General features: G+C 32.6%; 2 protein-coding genes across 4 annotated transcripts; one reads left to right on the top strand and one right to left on the bottom strand.

The window, feature by feature from the left end:
- On the top strand, positions 1-2,696 carry LOC110657331 (uncharacterized). The gene is made up of 2 exons (XM_021814498.2): positions 1-2,403; positions 2,488-2,696. Exon 1 carries the CDS (start codon positions 892-894, stop codon positions 2,143-2,145), a length of 1,254 nt encoding a protein of 417 aa, XP_021670190.2. The 5' UTR covers positions 1-891; the 3' UTR covers positions 2,146-2,403; positions 2,488-2,696.
- Positions 2,697-7,324: 4,628 nt separating this feature from the next.
- Positions 7,325-11,836, bottom strand: LOC110657332 (E3 ubiquitin-protein ligase MBR2). Of its 3 annotated transcripts, none has more exons than XM_021814499.2 (6): positions 11,684-11,835; positions 8,876-10,077; positions 8,674-8,724; positions 8,501-8,599; positions 8,113-8,277; positions 7,325-7,708 (listed from the first exon to the last, which is right to left on the bottom strand). In XM_021814499.2, the coding sequence occupies exons 2-6, from the start codon at positions 10,055-10,057 to the stop codon at positions 7,538-7,540; spliced, it is 1,668 nt and encodes a 555-aa protein (XP_021670191.2). In that variant the 5' UTR covers positions 10,058-10,077; positions 11,684-11,835; the 3' UTR covers positions 7,325-7,537. The 3 variants fall into 3 exon arrangements, with proteins under 3 accessions (XP_021670191.2, XP_021670192.2, XP_058002142.1); XM_058146159.1 differs by lacking the exon at positions 7,325-7,708 and adding an exon at positions 7,715-8,000 and having other exon boundaries at positions 11,684-11,836; XM_021814500.2 differs by lacking the exon at positions 8,501-8,599 and having other exon boundaries at positions 11,684-11,836.
- Between the last annotated feature and the right edge of the window lie 8,191 nt (positions 11,837-20,027).

The raw sequence follows: 20,027 nt of genomic DNA, 5'->3' as shown, positions 1-20,027 counted from the left end.
AAGAGAGAAAAAAAAAAATTGCAGTCGAAATTAGATTGGGAGAAGGAAAAAGAAATAAAAGGAAAGAAAACCGGAAACAGAGATAAAGCGCGAAGAATCGAAGCAGCGAAGAATCGAAAACCCAAAGTGAGTTGGAGCCTGTAGATTTCTCTGCAATTGGTGAAGTTGGTGAAGGTCAGAGCTACATAAATCTCTAAACCTTAATCCCACACTCTTAAGAGTTTTGTTTTCACTCTTGAATTGCGCTTCTTTTCTCTAAAATTCCAATTTCACCTGCAATTGGTGTTCTGTTCTTTAACTCAATCTTCCAGCTCCACTGATCTCTTTTTTCTCAAACTTCAAATTTTCTAAATTTGAAGTTTCCACCTTTTAAGTTCCGTCTCAATATTTACAAGCCGGGTGGGGGGGGGGGGGGGGGGTAGGAGGGCGGGTTCAATCGTTCAAGTGCTATACTTTTTACGGTTCGTGCAGTTACGAGCCATCAACTTTGTTGATTCGAACTTAGGGTTTTGATTTATTATGTGTTTGAATCAATTTGGCTTGATTTCGGGGTTTTGGGTAAGCTTAACCACTGAGTTTGATCTCTAGGGTTTTGGCTTTTTTTCACGAAGATGAGATTTAGGTTTGCATTGTATGGTTTCTGGGCGGGTGAATTTTGGGTCGTTTGGAAACAGAAATGACCCTATTCTTGTAGGCAATTGAGGTTTTCATCACTCTGTGCATACTGTTTTGAGTCTGCTTGTTTTGAGATATACAGAGCTTGAGAATTTATCTGCATTGAAATGATATGCGGGTACGTGAATTTGTAGTTGTTTGGAAGCCACTATAACAGTATTTTGGGGGTGGGTCTTGTGATTCTGTTGGATGGTGTATAAATCTGTTTGTTGAGAAATGCAACCTCAACAGAGCTCCAGAATTGATTTGGTTGAATTGAAAACTCAGATAGTGAAGAAGGTTGGGGCTGAGAGGTTCAAGAAGTATTTTCACTACTTGAATAGGTTTTTAAGTCAGAAGCTGAGCAAGAGTGACTTTGATAGGTCATGTTTTCGCCTACTTGGAAGGGAGAATCTTCCCCTGCACAATCAGCTTATCCGTTCCATCTTGAAGAATGCATGTCAGGCCAAGATTCCACCACCAGTTTATGAAGCAGGTCCCACAAAATCGGCAATACAAATAGGAAAAGGTTCTCCTGGAAGAGAAGATGGGCATGACCAAAGTGGATCCCTTCTTCCAAATCAAAATGTTTCCATTTGGTCGAATGGGGTTTTGCAGCCAATGTCCCCACGGAAGATTAGGTCAGTGATGCGTGATCGTAAGCCCAGAGATAGACCTAGCCCACTTGGGCCAACTGGGAAAGTTGAATGTGGCTCACATCAACCAACTGGTGCAGATGATGTTGGCAGTAAAATTGTTTTGGATAATGGGGAATTGACTCCATTTGATTATCAAAGACCAGTAGGGCATCTTCAAGCAGTTGCTGAGCAACCTGCGAATGAAAGGGAAGGGTTGGTTCAATGGTCCTCTGAAAAACCAACTGCACATAGCAAAGATCAGACTGCTTTTGTGGAAGATGGGGAAGAGGTGGAGCAAGCAAACCACTCGAGTTTCTCTAGAAGTCCATTACTTGCGCCTCTTGGAATTCCATTTTGTTCGGCTAGTGTGGGTGGGGCTCGCAAAGCTATGCCAGCAGCAAGCTGTGGTGATTTTATCAACTGTAGTGACGGTGGTGTATTGTCAAGTACAGAGATGCTAAGGAAACGCATGGAGCATATCGCAGCTGTGCAGGGTGTTGGAGGGGTTTCAACGGAATGTGCAAATATGCTGAATAATATGTTGGATGTGTACCTGAAGAAGTTGATCAAATCTTCTGTTGAGTTGGTAGGAGCAAGGTCTCCACATAAGTCAAGAAAGCAAACCATCCATAAGCAGCAGGTTCAAGGCAAATTGATCAATGGACTGTGGCCGAGTAATCACTTACATTTGCAGAGCAATAGTGGACCGGTGGAAGTTATGCATGAACAGAGGCCTCGGTGTTCAATATCTTTGCTTGATTTCAAAGTTGCAATGGAGTTAAATCCACAGCAGCTTGGTGAAGATTGGCCATTGCTGCTGGAGAAAATCTGTATGCAAGCATTTGAGGGCTGAAACATCCCCATGAAGATTTTTTTGTGCTAAAGATGTAATTGGGTGTGGCTGTTCTGGTTCAAAGGCCTCAATAACTGTTGTTGGAAGTGTTGATGATCGTGTTCTGTTCTGATTGCCATGATGAACCAGTTGGCTCCCCCTTTATATGGAACTTGGCCCCTGCATGATGAAATTGTGGGTTTGAGCATCCAGATTTCTGTTTTTCCTCCTGCAGACCCTGTATGAATCAGGAAATTATTTAACAGCAACGAAGCAAGGGTAATTTTTAAATAGAATGCCCATGATTGGTTGCTCTGTTGTATGATAAGCATCAGTGTTGGCTGACTTGTGCCGTTGCTACAGATCTGAAGTTGTTCTGTGCAATGTACAGCCAATGAAGAGGAAATCTAAGACAGTTTTGCGGGGATGCTCTTATGTAGCTTGGGGAAAGGTAAAATCACTGGTGTAAGAGCTGTAGTGTTGCTCTTTATGTATTTTTAAATCCAAGAATTGATTGGAATTCCAATATTAATAACACATTAATATCCACTTACTTGTCGTTATGCTCTTAATTTGCATTTGCAACTAAATGACACCTAAATAATCCATCTGCTGAGGTGTTACTGTATCACTCTGTTGTTACGGAAACTTATCATTTAGCTCCTAATTATCATTTAAAAAGTTATAGTTGCAATTCCTTATCATTGGGTGTAGTAAAGATAATTGATCTAAAATCTTACTTATTAAAAGGAGATGTACAATTTTCACCTGGCCTGGAAGCATGAGTTGACCATAGATGTATTTGAATTGTGAATTCTGGCTAATCTTAAACAGGTTCTAGGCATAACTTAACATATTGGACTCATAGAGGGGTTTCGGAGAAACTTGAAGAATATTTTGAAATACATATTAAAAGGGAAAGTGTTAAAGATTGAAAGTAATTTGTGAAGAATTTAAATGGGACAAGCAATCAATAGTCTGGACAATACTGAATTTATGTTGTTACTGAGTCTACTGTTGATTTCTATCTTCTGTGATTCAGTTTATTTATGAGATATGTTTGGATACTCATAAATGCTCATGCAGATTATAGAGACCAGCTGCAATTCAGTATATTTATGGAAGATATTCTAGTATTCATGTCTGATTTAGCATCAGACTACTGGTTAATCCATCCGATTTCCTCCTTGGTGGCTGAAAATTAACTATCTGAACATCATGGGACGTGGGTCAACCCACAGACTGAGAGTTAAAAAAGACTGGCACACAAATTTCTCTTGCAGTCAAGACTAAATTAGAGTAGCTTTGCCAAAGATTGGGCAGTGTTGTTAAAACCTACCAATTGAGTTTAGTGGGAACATCTATTAGATTTCTGAACTTAAGTGGAGTTTGTAATCTTTATAGTGTGCCTATATGGAGAATTTATGGAGCGGATTGACCAGCACCGTTGAGGGGATATATAGCAGATGATGGTTGTTGTGCCTTTCTGGATTTTGATAAAATGGGCTAAAGATTAGATATGTAGTAAAGTTGCTTGATCAGATTAAACATCAACATGGTGGAGCAAATTTGCATGTGGGCCCAAAATGTAAGCAGTAAAGTCATGCAAACTTCTTAAATCTGAAAAACTAGTCAATTCATATGCATGTAGTAGTTGAAGATGTTATCATTGTTTGACTTAATTACCTTGGGATTTAATATCTCATAAATTGGAGCGAACTGGTCATACCATATTGTCCATATGCTAGGGGAATGAAAAAATTAGGGCATTCTTATAGAGAGTGAATAAAGATTTTAGCATTTATGCTTTCTTCTTTCTTTGTACTATTTTCACAGATCTTGAATATGTCATGTTATGTAAGAGGGATTAATGAAGAAACTAAAGAAAACATGGCAGGTAATTATGTAGCTTGTTACGTGTAATATTACTTTCTACATCTCATGCATTGTAAGTGCTCCATCCAGCAGATCATACAGCTAGAATGCATTGTGCCATTATTTCTTTTACTCTTTTGAAAGAATGCAGAATAAATTTTCTCTATTTTATACTGGTATATTCTGTCTTGTTGTTGCAATGAATATGCTGGAACTGCTGTTCTTTGCTGTGTGTTTTTGGTGCATCTGTGCCATTATTTTGTTACCTCTGAAAACCCCATAGGAGATAATTCTTTGATATGAGGCTGAACTTTAGGGGTTGGAGTGAATTTAGTTATTCTTAGTTATTAGGATATTTGCGTTGTTGGAATTAAAGGCAAAAATATGATATGTAAGAGATTTGTGAATAAATCTGGAAGGAAAAACCTGTCAGAATGGCTATTGGAGGAGGGGTCTTAATGATAGTGCCAATGGAACCCAAAAAGAAAGGAGGGTTATTACCCCAAAAGGAAAGGGGGTTTTGTATGTATAATGATTGAGAAAAATCACACCTCGTCTTTAGGAGATGGTGCAATATTATCTTGTTTCTTGATTTTATTTTTAAGCATAGATAAGATAGCTCAATGTTTGGCAAGTCATGAGGCTCCAATTTTATTACGTAGCAAATATTTTGAAATTAGCTTTTCTTGAAGACATATGAGAAGTAGTTCAGCCCAATAGATTTGAGGTTCATTGCTCTTGGCATTGGATTTTGCGCAAGTTTTTCCTGATGCATGCAGTAGTGAATTGAAGGAGTCATTTTACAGGTGAGGAATTGTTTTCCAGAAAACTGTTTGTAGCTTAGTGATGGGTGAAATAATTTTTTTGTTATCACTTGTACATTCACTGTGTTTTCCATAATCAGATGTTTCAGAAGATCCATTGGCTCAATTGATTGATAGCTGATTGCTCTTGTATACACACAAGGATTGGACATCTATTACTATTTTGTTTTGTTGCAGGTTATTATATTCACTTGCTACTTTCTTGGAATTTCACTTTAATTGGTGTTTACACTTTGTCCTTTGTATTTTAACTGTTCATCATGCCAAAAAAACTGGCTCTCTACTTTCTTGGATTGATGTTCTTGTTTCAGAAACTATTTTTCGTTGTTATTTAAGCATGTCTCTATAGCTAATAACCTTGGACAAAAAATGAAAATTTCCAGCTCCCACATCTCCAACATTTTGAATATGTAGAGATATGTATTTTACTTGCATGCTGAATGTGAATTTGAGAGTTTCATGCCTGATATAAGACTGAACAATCGACTGTTTCTGAAGGGAGCTATGGATTACCAGGAGCATTGTCATAGATGCTGAGGAATTCATTCTGTTAATAATTTCATTTATTTTTGCTCATACAGGTGTTAATGGGCTAATAAATTAATAAATAGTTATCAGCCTTGCTTTGCACCACTTTTCTTTATTTATTTACATTAAATTCCTTATCCAACTCTTCCTTCCTATGCTACATGTATATCCTTTCAAGGATACCTTCATATTTCATTAGGAAATATGCTGTAGCACGGACTGGATATATATTGGGTATATTTATTTAGTATACTCATTTTGGATATAGAACTGGAAAGACTAACTTGTGAGTTGCTTGATGGGAATGGATGTTACAATTTGGACCATCAAAAACGCGTCTATTTCTACAATATCCTTCTGTGGCTGGTCCATTTGAACCATTTATCTTGTTCTGACCCTCAACGCCTCTTTATCAGAGAAAAAGAATTTTCTTTTGCATCATTGTGTAATAACATGCCAGGGAGGAAGCACGGGAAAATCAATGAGAATGGTAGCTGAAGCTTTTGAACTTATTTTTACAGTCATGATTACATTTTTTACCATTTTCTTCAGTTAGAGACCTAAAATCTTTTGTATCACAGTACAAGGTGAGGTATTTCTGCAGTTTCCTTGGATTTCCCATCTGCAAATGGCAGGAAATGATCAGAGAGTGATTTCATTCTAATTGTTTTGATAATATGTTTCTTTCGCTGATGTGCACACAAAGTGGCAGGTTTGGATGTGCAAGTAGAAGTCTTGGGTTTCGGCTGCCCTCATTTATAGCAATTGGGAGGGCAGATCATTGTCCTATTGACCCAATGCTATTGCATCACAAGAAATCTAAGCAAGTTTTGCATGGACTTTTTCTTGGGGCTAATTAAAGTGAAGTTTTTTTTTATGTAAGAGTTACAATAATGAATGACTTACTGGCTACTGCCTTTTATTTATCTAGAGCCTTGAACTGATTTAAATGCATGATTTCGATGTTGCATCATCTTATATCTTACTCTCTTCAGAAAGTAACATTCTTGGATTGAGGCCTTTGCAAGTCGGTCAAGAATGTAATGTTTTAAAAATTCATATTTGCAGGAAAATAGCGGTTGTATTCGTTTTTTTCATTAGTCTTTGTATTATCTTGCTAAACGTCTTTAGCTGGCTGATGGTGTTGTGAAGTCTCTAATATACGTAGGTGAAATTGACTGCAAACTAGAAAAACAGACATAATTTCTTAGATAAAGATTAGAAAAACTGCGAGAATGATCTTTTATAATATAAGCAGATGGGCCTCTCGTGTCTCCCTTTCTGTCTACTTAGCCTTTCAGGGGCAAGGGAAAGGTGGTTCAGGGGCAGAATGTTAGTTTATTGAATCAGGACGTCTCTCTCTGCTGTCTACTTGTATTAGATGCGAGAGTAAAACATATTTTAAGGAATGAGGATTCCTCCTATCCATCCAGAGAATTCTGCACTAGGTAGCTGCTTTGTAAAGGTAGCTTTATTAGTGGCAACTCTTATTTCTTTCTATGGCCTACACCTGCCTTGTCGTGGGACATCATATTCCTTCCCAAATTGGGCTATGTTTTCATTTGCGCCCAACTGTATTATTATCATTACGGCTACCTTCTTGTCGGTTTAAGTACAGCACCTTGGTTTCATAGCTTTTTTTTTTTTTTTGTCTAAATTCAGTTCAAGACAAAAACATGTAAAAGTTTCAAAAAAATTATAATTTAAATTTCATAATGAACTAAAATTATGCAAAAATTTTGCTGATTTCATAAGCGGAAAAGTAGCAATTCCTACCTATCAGAGATTTAAGTCAAGTTGAACTTGCTTCACGCAAGCGAGTTCTTTTGCCGAGAGATTATCCCTTATCTCCCCAAGAAGGCTTCCAAAACGGCATGACCAAGAAGTAAATTGCATAATCCCAACCAATAGTGATGAAATAAGTTCAGAAAGAGTACATGCATAAAAAAAGGCGGCAGTAACATGCGAAGCAATTTCATTCACAGTTTCTGTTTTATAGATGAAAAGGAGTTATCATTGTAATGGCAATGTTGCCGAGTTTATTACTCTATTGACATGAAAGAGAATTGGTATGTACATTAAAGAAAATGATCTCCAATTTTCTTAAAAAAATATATGAAAAATAAAAAATGGATGCAGAAGACAGACTCGATTTGTACAAAATGAAAAATACTCAAACATCCAATTTATTCATTGACTGATGATGGTGATGGTAATGTTGGTGATGATGAGGGTGCCGCCGATGCCTTGCAAATGGGGCACCAGTTCTTCAGCCTCAACCATTGATGTATGCAGGCCACATGATACCTATGCTCGCATTGCAATCTCCCCACTTCATCTCCAACAGCATAATCTTCCTGCAATGAGAAAAATAAGGTACAAAATGGGTTAGTTCAGTGACGTTCACAACTCAAATGCAATCTGGGTAAGTTGCAGAATGAAATCTAATGAATAAAACCAACTCTTTCCTTCGGCTTTTCGCAAAAGCCATTTACAAATATCTGTCTACATTGAACCCAAACTTAATCGGACGTTAAACTAGTTCAAGTTAATCTGCGCAAATTTTGGTTAGAACCAGATTGGCTTTGGTTCAGCTAGAGATTTTGCTTCTACGTCTACATGATTTTATTTGCTTTGGCTAGATTGCTTCTGCATATACATAAATTCAACATTTTAATGCTTTTGAGTTTTAACTGTAAATAGACTTCGGCAAAACCTAATAAATAAAACAATTTATATATAAAAAAAATAAATAAATAACCTGGCAGATACTGCATTTGACATCAGCCTTTTCACCACAAAGGTCCATAGTAGCATCCTCCAGATATGCCGACTGATAGATGCTAGTCTTAAGGCATTCTGACAATGCTTCCTCCGTTAGTGCTGTGCTCACAGAGCCCATCCTTTCTTCCAGAGCTAATAATTCCTGTCAAAACAACAGTAAAATGCGGAAAGATTAGAACACCTAAGCAGAATTGAGTTCTTATGTAGCTTAGTTACTAGAATTTTGTTATTGGAGTATGCCGAGAATAGCTCGTGAACAAGAAATCATAATGAAATAGAAGGTTCTTTGGAAAAATTACGAGAACACAAAACAGTAAAAAAAAAAAATCTAAATATATTAACACAATCAGAACACAGTAACAGACCTCATATGACATATTATCAATATCCAATCTCATGTCTCTATGCTGATCATAGAAATTCAGCCCATTAAGGAACAAACTAGTCTCCAGAACAAGCAATTGCTGCCAGATAAGGAAGAAGAGTCAAATATAAATGTACAATCTGCTCAAAGTCTAAATGCCAAAAGATGGCCTACCTCATATGTCAGCTCTTCATCTTGTTCAATCCTTTCAAGTGCCAATAACACCTGTCCAAATATTATTTAATGACAATGTTACAATGAAGCACATTAATCCCCCACTCTCTCCCACCTCACTCTCTAAGTTTGGAAACAAAATTGAATTCATATTATCATGGAGAAGGGAAAAAAATGGTACAATACCACAAGGACTAAATACCTCAGCAATTCCATCCATATTGTGGCGCCAGAAGCTCTCCTGACTCATGGAAGAACGGATGTCACCAACTTCTGCAGGAGTAGATGGCCTAATGCCCCGAAAACTCTCATGGCTACTACCAGATAGACCATAAGAACGTGAGTGACTTAGGGAGGATTCCATAGAGAATTGATGTGAAGACGTAGGTGAATTTGAATCATTTCGTAAAATAGGCTGAGAAATTTGTGGGATTACATGGGGCCCATTTGGTGATAAATTATTCCCACTTCCGTGATTAGCAACCCTTGTCCTAGTGTAATTGAGTGATCTTCGAGTCCTAACTGACACAGGACCACTGTCCTGGCTGGGAGTCCCATTTCTGGTTCTTGAATTGGAAATAGAGACACCAGAGCTGGAACTAGAATTCTGCCCTTCCAATGATGAACCACTTATTTTCTTCCCTCTGGCAGAGGAACTACTTTCTCTATCACAAATTTTCTTCTTGACCCCGTCTTTTCGTCTAAGGAAATTTGGTTTTGATGTTGAAGATCCTGTAGGGACAACATCTGATAATGAACTGCATCTAAGGTTTCTTAAACCATACCTGTTCGCACTAGCATGCATCCCTTGGCTTGTGCTTTTAGATGTCAACAAAATGGGTGGGCCTATTATGGTATCTGGTTTTCCTACTCCTGATTTCTGCTGAAAACTCCTACGAGATCTTGTGCTTGGTATACTAGTGCTACCAACTTCCATTGAGTTGTTCTCACTAGGCCCAGCATCATCAGATTCGGAGCCAAGACCTTTTTGGACCTTTCTGAGAGTTACAAGGTCCGGCAGTTCAGGATCATCCTGCGAACTACCAGTTTCAGATGGATCCTTTTCTGGCTGAGAAGATGGCTTTTTCCGAGGCCCTGAAAAAGATTTCCTAGGATTGCTGGTTGCAGAGCAGGTCCTAGAAGAACTTCCAATTATTTCCTTGCCATTTGAGGGAGACCGGAATGATTGCCTTGATGATTTAGCTTTCTCCGAATAACTGATTTGAGTACCTTTTGCAGAGTTTAGTCTCCCACTACACCCAATTCGGTTGCAAAATTGAGCATTTCGATCTTTATTATTAGCAGTATCTCTCAAAACAAGGGCAGATCCCTTTCTAGAAACAACCACCCCATCAACAGCTTTTTTACCAGAATGCTCATCCATGAATAGTGATGTACAATCCCCTAAATCAGTGACAATAAAAGCAGTAGTTCAGAAATTTTTATTTAAAAAAAACCTTCTTGTGTGAATCTCTAAATTCTTTAAAATAGTAGAAGAAAGTTTCAAAGCTTAGTAGCCATGAAAACTAGCATACAAGCAAAGGCCAAACTTAGTGTTGAAATTTGCATAAAAAAAGACACCCAAATACCTTAGACCAAATTACAAATCATTAAAGTATCAAAAACTAAAATCTCTAACAAAACATCTAACAATTCCAAGTATATAATTAGAAAACCATATAAGCCATCCAAGCATTAGGAAAACATACAAACAACATCATTGGATCATTTTTCATGCAGTTCACCAAAGCATATAAACTATTAATCAAAGCAAATAAATTATTAACTGGAGAATACTGTCTCTCCCAAACTACTTTTAAATAACAACTTCTCAACCCCAGGACATACTTCCACAGTTACCATGTTCATCAAATTTCCTTCTAATCATTTTTATAGATATGTATTCCTACAACTTTCTGCATGAAGCATGGTGGATAGTACTATTTGCACAATTAAGTTATTCTGCATCTACATGTTGCAGAATTCTCCCAAGAAATCATTCAGCACTAACGGAAACATTATTTCTAAAAAAACAAGTAGTATCCAGGACATCAATATGGATCAAAGCCAGAAATGTATGATCAAGCAGTGGGTATCACAGATCAGTTTTAAAGGGAATCATTCTTACGTCAAGGCTCAAGTTATCAAAAGCCCAAGCAATCCTCCACACACTTGAATAAATCCAATGTTTTGAATGCTTTGGTTTATGGAAAGAAAATCATTATTTCAACAATAATTTTGAATTGTCCAGCAAATCTTAAACACAGACATAGAAGACAAGCGCCTAAAACTCGTCAGCAACCAAACAAATAAAAAAAAAATGTAGTAACTGAGGAAATCCTCTACCTAGCATTAAAAAATGGATGAAAACCAATCATGAGAAATTGAAATTGACTTCATGAATTATCAGAATGGGGAAAATCTTGATCAGCCAATTCAAACTCAGTTTCAGTTTGATGATGAGAAAGGAAAGGAACAAATCCAATTAAAAAGTGGGTCTCATCTTTTTATAGGAATCAAAGCTATCCTTGAATTATTATCCACACAATATTTTCCTTTTTTTTTTTTCTAAAAATAAGGACTCTTCCTCCGTGATTTCAGGGGTTCTAAAAGCTAAAGTCCTATAACAGAGAGTAATAATATTTTTTTTTTCAAAAAAATAAGAGAGCAAAATCCTCTACATCCACCAAGATAAAAAGCATCTCAACCTCTACAAATACAAAAGCAATCCACAAAACAAATTCGATTACCATCAAAATCAAAGTGAAAGAAAAAGGAAAGCAAAAGCAACAGCAGCAGAAACCATTGATTTTCCAAAGAAACAAACAGAAAATTCAAGGAACCAATGAAATGATTCATTAGAACAACGAATAACCAAAAAAACCCACCATCTAAACAAGCGAATTCAATCAAGTAAAACAAAATTCGAACACAGTGAAGCCATCAAATCGATTTCTTTTTATTTTACTCGAGAAAACAAATCCGATTAAAAAAAAAAACAAAAAACTACCTTTGCTTCTTCGCTTTGTTGTGTTTGTATACAGATGAGAGGAGAGGAGTGGAGAGAATGGAGAAGGAGGACGAGACGAGGAGTTCAAACGAACAAGAGGAAAGAACAAAACGTGTTTTATAAAGAATAGTTTTTTTTTTTTTTTTTTTTTTGAGATAAGGTGAAATTTGGAGCGTTGGATTTGGAGCGCGTGTTATTTCTTCAAAGATCGACGGCTATCGTTCATACTGACATCACCACCTTATTTTTGCTCTTTTTGTGGACTACAACCCCACAAGCCGCCTAACCTCTTACCTCTTATATATAACACACTACGCTGCTTTTTAATTTTCCTTATTATTATTATTAAATTTTTTTTTAAGTGCGCGATTAAGGCTTAATTATTTCTTTTTAAAGAATTAACATGTGTTGATCGCTTTTCTTTTTTCGAAATCAATAAATGATTTAAGTTAAACCAAAAATATGAGTATTGAGAGATTAGGGTTTAAAATTTATTTGATTTAATTATTAGATATAAATAATAATTAATTATTAATACCGTTTAATAAAATTATGTCTGTTAACTTATAAGATAACTAATTAAGATAATTATTATATTATTTATTTAATTATTAAATTAGATATATAATTATTATTTTTGTAATATAACATATATAAGGAATCAAAATAATTCTTTTATGTATATACGTATTTTTCATAATATTAAAAGAAATATTATATATATTTTAATTATTATTTATAATTTTTTATATTTATCTATTTTTTTATACTTATAATCAATTTATTGATGTAGAAAATTAATTTTGAGAGATAAAAAAATTATAATTAATAAATTTTAAAAGGATAATAATACTTAAATAAAAAAATAAAAATCATGTCAATTATCTGAGGAGGAAAATTTATATTTCATAACTAATATAAACTACAACGGGTTAAATTGATTATTAGCTATTAACTATATTTTTATAGGTTTATCAAATACGTTGATTAATTGTTTTGACGTTTGTTGATTAAATGTAATAACTAAATCAAATATCCTAAAACTATGTTTGGTAGAGTGTAATTTAATGTAATGTAATTAATTATGTAATAAAATATATTATATTATTATATTTATTTGCAAAATAAAAATATAAAAAAATAATGTAACGATAATTTTTGTTTTGATATTTAATTTATTTAGAGTATTAATAATAAGTAATAATGATTGTAGTAATTGATGGTTTAGTATTAGTGACAACTAAGTGATGGTGGCAATAACAATAATTAAGTGGTGGTAACAAAGTGAAAGTAACGTTGATGGTGGTGACTAGGCGGTGATGACAATTACAATAACTAAGAGGTGGTAGGGTGGTCAAGTGGTAATGGTAACAATAGCAATAGTATTAATAGCATGGTGATTATAGTGGCAAAGTAAATTAGTGGTGATAATAACAGTTATAGCAGAGTAGTGGTAATGGTGATAATATTGATAATGAATAAAAAATAATAAAGTAATTATTCTATGTGATGATCATTCACTTTATTTTTAAGTATAATTATTACATTATGTGATTATCATTTTATTATATTAAATTTTTTATTATTAAACAATGTAATCAAATATATGATATAATTATGATTACGTTATAACTTTCATTACATCATACCAAACATGACTTGAGTGTTCTTCTATTAATTATTAAATCGGATCAGACTAAATTAAAATTAGTTATTCAACTCCATGATTAGATTAATTTAAAAAAAAATTATTAAATCACATTAAATACAAAACCTAAATTAAAATTGAAATTATCTTTAGATCAAACCCAGAAAAAGAATTAAAATAGCTTATTCCTTAACCATCTTTCAGTTTAAAATCTTTTCAACCACGAATTCAAACCATAGGTTTTAACCCAAAACTAAAAATCAGCTCGTGGCAGAGACTAGGGATGGCAACGGGTGGAGCACTGTCACGACTCAACATATGGGCCGGACCGGCACTAGGACCTGGGTCGGCATAAAGTCCCTGAGGCCCGTAGTAAGTCTTACTGTTCTCAAACCAATCACCATGCCCACAATTTAGGCCTAATATGCATATAAAATAATTAAAATTAAACTGTTATAGTTTTATTTGGGGCCAACTTAACCCAGTAATTATCATAAACTAAAATTATGAAAGCCTAGCTCAATCCTGTTAAATCATTTACAAACTATTTAAAACTCATGTAAAATTTTCATTTGTTAATACAAAAACTTAAATTAATGCTGTCTCTGACAGGATTAATATTACTACTAGTACATGTGGAGTTCTAAATTATAAATTTAGATAATAATAATACAATTAAGTAATTTTTTCATAACTTATAAGGAAATGAACAGGTTATTCTGAAAAATGTCTCCTCCTGTAGTCTGAAAAAATATGCTGAACATGAATGAGCGTTCGACTCAGAGAGTAAAATAATAATTTTAAGTACAATTTCTATAGCTATCTAAAGCTAATGCATCTTAAAGAGTGGAATGCAACACTATCAAAAATTTTCATACACATCACATCATAACAATAAAAAGGCAATTTGAAGCACTCACATACCTAACACTGTTCAAACAGTACATATATAGGAGCTAATTCTCTATACAGCTCTCTTAATCCAACCTCTGCCAGCGAGTGTCTCTCAAGCCGAACTTTTGCTTAATAAACCAAATGCGGGGTCCCAGCGAGTGTCTCTCAAGCCGTATCTACCCGTCCTATCCATATCTAATACCATACCACACGTACGCCAACGTACGCACACTGCTCCAAATTACTACAAACAATATCCATGTCAATTCATTAGTTAAGAATGCAATATAAAACATGCATAGTATTTAACTACATAGATATTTATTTATAAGTGATGCATAGGCATGCCTAACATATAATTATATTGAAATTATAATTAAAATTAATATTTTACTCACAGTACACCGAGGGCTATTGTGGCTGCTAGATGGAGGAAAATAGTTGACCTCAATCACCTAATAATTATATTATAAATTTATTAGTACTAAATCAACATAAAACTCTAAAGAGACAATAGACACCCTAATTTATGTCGGAAATCAGGCAGAATTTTTCTTATACCTGGGACCTACCTAACCTGCAAAAATGGTTCAAATAACACTTCTAAAATCAACCTATATCTCATCATCATTATATAGCCCCTCCTGGGCCCTCCAAATCAGGCAATACTCACAATCTTAAAAATTATATTTTAGTCCCTATAATTGATATTTGTTGAAGATCCACTCAAACAAGCTATAAAAATTCTAAAATTTTCCTCTGCGGCCCTTAATAGGGTTATAAGATTATTGCAAAAAGAATTATAATTTTATAATCACCCACAAATATTTTATGAATTTTTATTCTAAATCAGTATTAGCCGAAAATGAGCAACTTGGAGTTAGGGTTTACCTATGCCAATTCTGACACTAGGAACGCGTTCAAAACGTCTGAAAATGTTAGGATTGACTATAATATTGACCACGTTATGAGATGGACTGCCGAGCAGCCAGATCTGGCAGAAATGTGGTCCCGACGCCTGTGAGCTATCATCGATCTGATTGCACCTAAATAAAGTCTAAATTGTATTAATAATTATCATAAAATTATTTTTAAATTTTGGGAATTGAAAAAGTGTGAAAATCTCACCAAGCGATCTGGACCGTTCGATTATTGCCTTTTTTCAAACGATGCCCGATCGGAGCGGGACTGATCCTATCTCGAAGATTTTGCTGTTCTAAGTCCATCGATGGTCTCGGATTTTTGATCCGACGGTTGGATCGCAGGGAAATGGCCAGAAAGCCACTGCACAATTTTTTTCTCTCCTCTTTCTCTGTCTTCGAAACTCACCGGAAACCTCCATGGAACAGAGCACCACAGTTTGGGATGGGAAGCCTATGGTCCCAGGAGTCGAGCGCCACCCTCCACTGGCTGGAATGCCACCGGAAACCGTCTGAATCGCGCCTGAAAGGACCCGATTGCTGCGCGTGTTGAGGCCTCCCTTTGCAGCCGTTCCCTGTCCATGGGGGTTGCCGGCGCCACTGGGGAACTGCTGGAAGCTTGTTGGACCTTTGTCGACCTTCACCCTCCACTGGGTCGGCCGGAGACGCAGTGAACAGAGAGGGAGAGAGAGAGAGAGGGGAGGAAGAGAGAGAGAGACGGGAGGGGCGGAAGAGAGAGAGAGAGACGGGAGGGGGGGCCTGTTTGCAAAAACTTTTTTTTTTAAACTCTGCTCTTTTTTTTTTTAACTTTTAATTTTATTGAAATTCCTAAATTTTTCTTGTTTGTTCACATAGGTCCCTAATCTTTCTTTAATACATTTAAATTGATAATAATAACAATGTTAATAATAATAATAATTATTATAATGTGTATAAAATTAATAATAATTTAATTAAACTATATTATGATAATTGATTTAATATTAATGTATAAAACTAATCATTTCAATTAAAATTGAACTATTTAGTAATTATAAATTAGGTAAATACCATTAAATTAATATTTTAATATTATATATAAAATTTTAAAACTTATATTTTAAAATTCAGGTCATTACAGGTACCCACAAAAATCACTATACTCAAACCTGAACCCTATTTACATTATCAAAACCTGAAACCATCCGAAACTCGTTTAAAATTTATTTTCAACTACCCGAATCCGTCTTAAACCTAATTATTATTACCCAAAAAAATTTAAACCCATTTAATTTTATATATTTTAATTAATATTTTATATAAAAAATTATTTTAATTAATAATTTATATTTTAAAATTTTAATAACTTTATAAAATATTTAAATTTTATTTTATAAAAATAAAATATATAAAAATTTATAAATATTATTATAAAAATATATATTTTATATTTAATTAAATATTTATATAAATAAATTTAAATAATAAATAGCTAATATATAAAACTTATATATGACATGAACCCATTATAAATAATATTTTTCAAATCTAAATTCATTCTAAATTAGTTATATAAGATTTAATCAAATTTGGTTTCAAAAAACTTTGATCATTATCATTCCGGGAGCCATCAGCCATACCTATGTACTTTAGGTGGCTGTTCAGACAATTAAATATGAACACGGAATTAGTCCGAACTCCACGCGCTTTAAAGCAATTGGTCCACCATCACTTTCTTTCTAGCCATCCACTATTTTTATAATTATTTATTTCGTTGTCAATTTTTCATTTTTTACATAATAAATAATGAAGAATTGATGCTACTTATACCAAAATTATAGTGTTGATTTGGACGTTTCACGCTAAACTTTGCACGTCTCTTGTCTTCTCCATTTTTTAAAAATATTTTTTCTTACGTGGAAAATAATAAAAAATATATTAATAAAAAAATAAAATAAAATAAAATAAAATTTCTTTTGTGACAATGGGTGATCCAAACCTAACATGAATAAGGATCACTCATTCTAATAATGAAGTGATAAGACCATCTCCACTTTAAAAGTAGATATTGGGATAATTTTGTTATTTCTTAAGTGTTCAATTTGAGTTTGATCAAAATCAACATAATTAAAATCACATCAAAATTGATTAAACTCAAATTTAATTAAAAATTAATTAAAATTAAATTATAATTAAATTGAATCAATTTTTAGTATGTTCCATTTAATTTTGAATGAGAATCAAAATTTTCATGTAAAAAAATTAAAATTTTAATCATTGAATTTATTTACAGGACTGTAAAATATTAAATTAGATTTTAATTAAAGCTAATTATATAAAAAATTATATATATATATATATATTTATAAATTTAAGTTTTTAAAATAAATGATTTTTTTTTTTTTTTGGGATTAGTGTTATGGTTGAAAGCATTAGTAAACTATATGTGAAAAAGCAAGCCATTATCAATAATTTTTGTTCTAATTATTAAAGCGTCACTTAATCTTATATTAGTAAAAAATTCAAATCAAAACATTATGGAACCAACCCCCTAAGCTAAAGTAGGTGCCCGTGGGGCTCGCCGGCTTAGACTCACCATTGCCTTGCAATTTATTTAATTATTTATCTTTAATAATATTGCAAATAAAATGATATTGTTTATTTAATTTTTTTTTTACGTACTATCACAATAAAATAACATGAGACGGACGACCTTAAAATAATAATAATAATAATAATAATTCCCATTAAAATAAAAGCAAAGATATAAAAATTATTCAGATTTTTGTAAAGGATTTCAGTATGGGAAGTAAAAGCAAGAAGTGGCAAGGAGCCAATTGGAACACAAAGAACAACTAATGTTAGTGATATAATAATTTGTTGGCATATTCTTGTTTGGTAGGTTGATTAAAGATAAGCATAAGGTTCAATTGACTAATAAATATGTAATTTCGTACAAGAGAAAACCTATGATGTGGCATAATTATATATATATATTAATTAATTAATTAGTCTAAAGAAAGGATCATGTCACAGGTTGGCTTAAGCCACTATGGATGGATTGCCATTTATTATGATGACCTAAGGTGTAGCTCTCTCTCTCTCTCTATATATATATATAAATAATAATTTAAGTATATGTTGATTTAAGGATATATGTTTTTATCTCAATTTTGGATTTATTAATTTATACATATATGTTCATTTTATAATTTATTAAAAAAATTAATATTTTTAGAGTTAGTAATTTTCCTTTTTAATAATAATTTTATTCAATAATATTAATTATTTTAATAACTCTTATTTATTTTTATAACTATCAACTATTTTATTATCTTTTCGTGATAATTAATTTTATATTATCAACCGGTATAAATAATAAAGGTAATATTTTAATTATATTAAAATATTAAATATTAACTTAAAAATTATTGTCCAATAAAATCAATGTCTTCTTTAAAATTTTAATTTTAATTTTCTCCTTAAAAATACATTAAATTTTATCACTACATCCAATACATTTATTGATATCTCAGTTATTATCCAAACTTTGGAAAAAGAGACATTTTAAGGAATTTCGAGGAATAAATTCCTTGCAAGGCATGTTTTGTTTGTGTAAAAAAAAAAGAAAAATGAAAAAAAATGAACTTTTTTTTGGAATTAAATTAAATATATAATTAATGAATAAAAAAAACATGGACGGTTCTTAAAAATTTAATGTTTTTATAATGAATCTGTACATTTGGATGAAAGAATCATTTGTTGGAAGATTTCTTGTCAAAGAAATTCACTGTATAGACATTCTTGTCAGGCTCTAATTTAAACATAGAATTATTATTATTATTATTATTGTGTTAAATTTTATCTAAAATTATATATATATATTTCAATTTATTTTAATTTTAATTAGATAATTTTTAAAAAATATTATAATATAAATTAAATTAGACAATCAAATGCAAGCTCTGATTCAAATTTATCATCAACTTCCATTTCCACTAATAATTACATATATCCCATAGACTAGTTGACCAAGTTGAGTGGCTATCACATCATCCATTTCATCCACATTTATATCCATTTTAAGTAGACTATTTAATTTCAATACTAAATCATTATGGGTAGATTATTTTCATAGTTTTAATGATAATCAATTTTTATTATTAATGTGTATTTTATTTAAAAAAATAAAATAAAATTAAAAGTGGAAATTAATAATTAATTTAGACCCGAGAAGACAATTGCATAAGAAATTTTGGATGACAATAACTGCTTGTGAAATATAATTTGGCTTCTTAATTGGCTTGATTGAATCGACATAATGTGCATACATTAATTGGGATATGATATCACAATTATATTGACATTTGCTGAAATTAATATCATATCTTCTGTGTGCTATGATTACTTTCCATATATAATTTATATAAATTATAGGATCCATGACCCTAGATTTGTATACTATTGATAGTGACCTACAATGTATGAAAGATAAAAGAAATTATCGATAGTGGTTAATTTATTTATAAATTTAAAATTATTAAATTAAAATTACTAATTAATTAATTTAGATGTTTTTAATTAATATATTTAAAAATTTATTTTTATTTTTGGGACTTTAAAAAAAGAGGTGTTAGGTGACTACCAAAGAAAAGAAATTGATAATATATTTAAATGGTCAATAGTCTTCCACATGTGGTTGCCGGATAAATTTTGAAAATTGTCTCTAAACTTATTTAGACGTAACATTACAATCTCTCAACTTAAAAATGTAACACAAAATTCTATCAACTTTTAAATTTTGCACAGTAAAATAGTTAATATCTCTCTTTTCTCTCTTAAGTCATGTGTAAATTGCATTATTTTTTTCTCTATAAATATAATAATTTTTCACACGTAAAGA

Source organism: Hevea brasiliensis, chromosome 4, assembly GCF_030052815.1.
Source record: "Hevea brasiliensis isolate MT/VB/25A 57/8 chromosome 4, ASM3005281v1, whole genome shotgun sequence".
Lineage (NCBI taxonomy): Eukaryota > Viridiplantae > Streptophyta > Magnoliopsida > Malpighiales > Euphorbiaceae > Hevea > Hevea brasiliensis.
Note: the sequence above shows the minus strand (reverse complement) of the source record. Positions and strands in the feature narration are given on the sequence as shown.